Genomic DNA, 2,985 nt, shown 5'->3' with positions numbered 1-2,985 from the left:
TACGGGGTTCTGTGCGGCCCGCGGAAGCCTGCAGCAAATTAAAAAATAAAAAATAAAAAATAAAAAATAATTTTTAAATCAATAAATTTTTGTGAAAGTCAACATGTTTGTGCTTGAACCGAGGCTGACTTTTTCAGTGTCATACAGATTAGTGTTCTATTGTCTCTGGTTCGCTCTGCAATGCCATTTCAGCTAATTATGGTCCAGAGATGGCGCCGCGCCCTTGAGGCGAAACGCACGTATTATCTTAGAGCGCACCGCCCGATTTGCGGCCCTTTGACTTTTCATGGCCCACTGATGCGGCCCTCGCTTTGAAAAGTTCTCCCACCACTGCCTTAGCAGTATTGCTGATATATGAATATTTTTCAATTGTAAGAAGATTTCTCCAATTCATTTGTTTTAGTTGGCAGACAAAGTTTCACACGATACATTTCATCAACTTCATCCATGATGGCTCGTAAGTATAAGGAATTATTATTTGTGTTGCAGCTTTTGAATGGAGTTGGTTGCGTTTGTTCCATGTGCAAAAAATAGTTTTGTAACCACAAGTTTCACAACTTCAGTTAGATGCACTACCTGTCAGCGTGGCTGCGAGAACATGCCGTTTTAATACAAAAACTACTGTATACCCAAGAATATGTTTAATTTTGTTTCCACAGCAAGAACGTATCTGCATCTTAACATAAAGGATGATGTTGCCATTATTAATTTCAATGACCCTAATGCCAAGGTATGCATAGACATTTTATATTATTATATCATTGAAAGATAACTTTTTACTACTCAGAGTATGTCTAATGTATAGGAGTGTCTTAGAAGCTGAGAAATACTGTACATTAATCCATCAAGAATGTGGATTTGGGTGATTGATGGCTCTTGATGATAGACGCTTATGATATGTCCATTTTCGGTATCTGCGAGTTGCGTACATATTTATATGAATCGTTGTTGCCGCCCAGGTAAATTCGCTCAACAGGACTGTGATGGCGGAGTTCGAGGAAGTAATGGCTGAAGTGCAGGGCAACAGTCAGGTGAAGAGTGCTGTGTTGATCTCGTCCAAGCCCGGCACCTTCATCGCCGGTGCTGACATCAAGTGAGTAAACGAACGTATATTGTCGTCTTTGCTTCGGTGCTCGCATCCCGTGTGTCTCTCATCTTCAGAAGTTCAATTTTGCATGGAAAAAAAGTGTGGCACCTTAACACGTGCAAGAAAGCTGTCAATTTTTAACTTTCCGACTGTATAATTTAGTCTCACGTGTTCTCAGTAGGACCTGGTACTAATCGACAGTGTGAATGCTTATAGTATTAACACAGCCTGCCATGGCATGACAGTTACGTGAGTGCTTCTCACTGCAGCATGCTGGCTTCATGCAAGGACGAGGAGGAACTATTCAACATCTCACGAAGTGGCCAGAAGGTTCTTGAATCGATAGAGAAGAGCTCGAAACCCGTAGTGGCTGCTATCCAAGGTGCCTGTCTGGGAGGGGGGCTTGAGGTAATTGTGTGGATTTTTGAATGTTCTTCTCTTTGGTTAGGTATCTGACTCTGAGTACTGATGCTATTCCGAAAAACTGATTTTCGTACTGAATAGGTTTTCTTAAATTTCTGACTCTATAAAAAACAAATTAAAGCATATTACAAGGTTTTATTTTATCCTGGGTTATGCTCAATGGTGTAATAAATAAATCGTGTATTATTGAAAATTAATCACCATATCATATCCTCTGTGATTGTTCTGAGACTATCGTTTGTTTTGGTCCGCTGCATAAGAACAAAGTTGAAACCACGTGTACAGTTCCCACTGTGTTCTGTTGCTGCAGGTGGCTCTGGCATGCCACTACCGCATAGCAGTGAATAACAAATCTACGCTGGGCCTGCCTGAGGTGATGCTGGGACTGCTACCGGGAGGTGGAGGAACGCAGAGACTCCCACGACTGGTGAGTACGCTTCATTCCTGCATGAATATTTATCAGGTGAATACTTGTTGCTTAGTTCGTCCCAGTGCCACATGTAGAATCTCGTTTGAATAATCTCGATTTGTTAAATTTCGTTCGTCGTTGTAGATTGCATTACCCGATGCGATGGACATGATGCTAACAGGCAAAAACATTCGTGCGGCGAAGGCTAAGAAAATGGGATTGGTCGACATGGTAGTTGCACCACTAGGTAATGGACATTCTGATTGATGTCACGTAATTTAATTAGTGTTACTATTTACATTCCCCGTTGTATTGGTACTCGTCTTGACTAAATCTGAAGGCTATCTTAGCTATTGGGTCTGATGGTTGACAACCTGAATGGAGGCTAAAATTCAAAATTTGAAAACAGATATTTCACCTTATTTCGCGAGTGTCCTTCTAAATGTTTCGTGGCAACCATAATTTTTCATCTAATTTGGCAATCTCACCAAAAGGGCTAGCACACCTATAATTCACACACTGCTTAACATTTATACCAAAAAAACGGGTGCTCGACGTAAGTCACGCGGATGAAACCCCTGGCCGTTGTTTTCGCAGGGCCGGGAGTGAAGACTGCGGATGAGAGGAACATGGAGTATCTGGAGGAGGTAGCCGTGCAGGTGGCCCGCGGGCTGGCCGACGGCAGTGTGTCCAAAGTGAGGACGAAGAACCTCATGCGCAGTACGTAGACGACAGTAGACAGACGATAGTTGCAGGAAGAAATACGGGAGAATTAGTCGCACCAGCGATAGATGTGTGCAGTGCCGTTTACCGCACACAGTTCTACCGTTAGGCCTAAAAAAAAAAAGATGCGTTTCCGAGAACCCGACCCTACCTAGTGGCCGACCATTTTTTTTTCTCCATTTTCAAAAAAAATATAAAAATTTATCAAAAAAATAAAAATAAATCAATCAATTCTCAAAAATCAATTATCAATCAAAAAATAAATCATAAACTCCTAGAATATGGTACTCACCTCACCTCTGAACACTTGACATTTTCAGATTTTTTTTTTTAAAAAAAAAAA

General features: G+C 41.3%; 1 protein-coding gene across 1 annotated transcript in view; it reads left to right on the top strand.

Moving 5' to 3' along the window:
- Window positions 1-408: 408 nt before the first annotated feature.
- LOC106808525 (trifunctional enzyme subunit alpha, mitochondrial-like) overlaps window positions 409-2,985 on the top strand; it is a gene marked incomplete in the record, with an annotated part of 19,885 nt that continues 17,308 nt past the window's right edge. Inside the window, 7 exon segments of the mRNA XM_014811281.1 lie at window positions 409-457; window positions 660-730; window positions 960-1,093; window positions 1,357-1,495; window positions 1,821-1,937; window positions 2,064-2,166; window positions 2,517-2,639. Coding sequence (XP_014666767.1) covers window positions 448-457; window positions 660-730; window positions 960-1,093; window positions 1,357-1,495; window positions 1,821-1,937; window positions 2,064-2,166; window positions 2,517-2,639 — 697 coding nt within the window.

This window comes from Priapulus caudatus, unplaced genomic scaffold (assembly GCF_000485595.1).
Source record: "Priapulus caudatus unplaced genomic scaffold, Priapulus_caudatus-5.0.1 Scaffold284, whole genome shotgun sequence".
NCBI classification, from domain to species: domain Eukaryota; kingdom Metazoa; phylum Priapulida; class Priapulimorpha; order Priapulimorphida; family Priapulidae; genus Priapulus; species Priapulus caudatus.
This window is presented reverse-complemented; position numbering and strand designations above follow the sequence as displayed.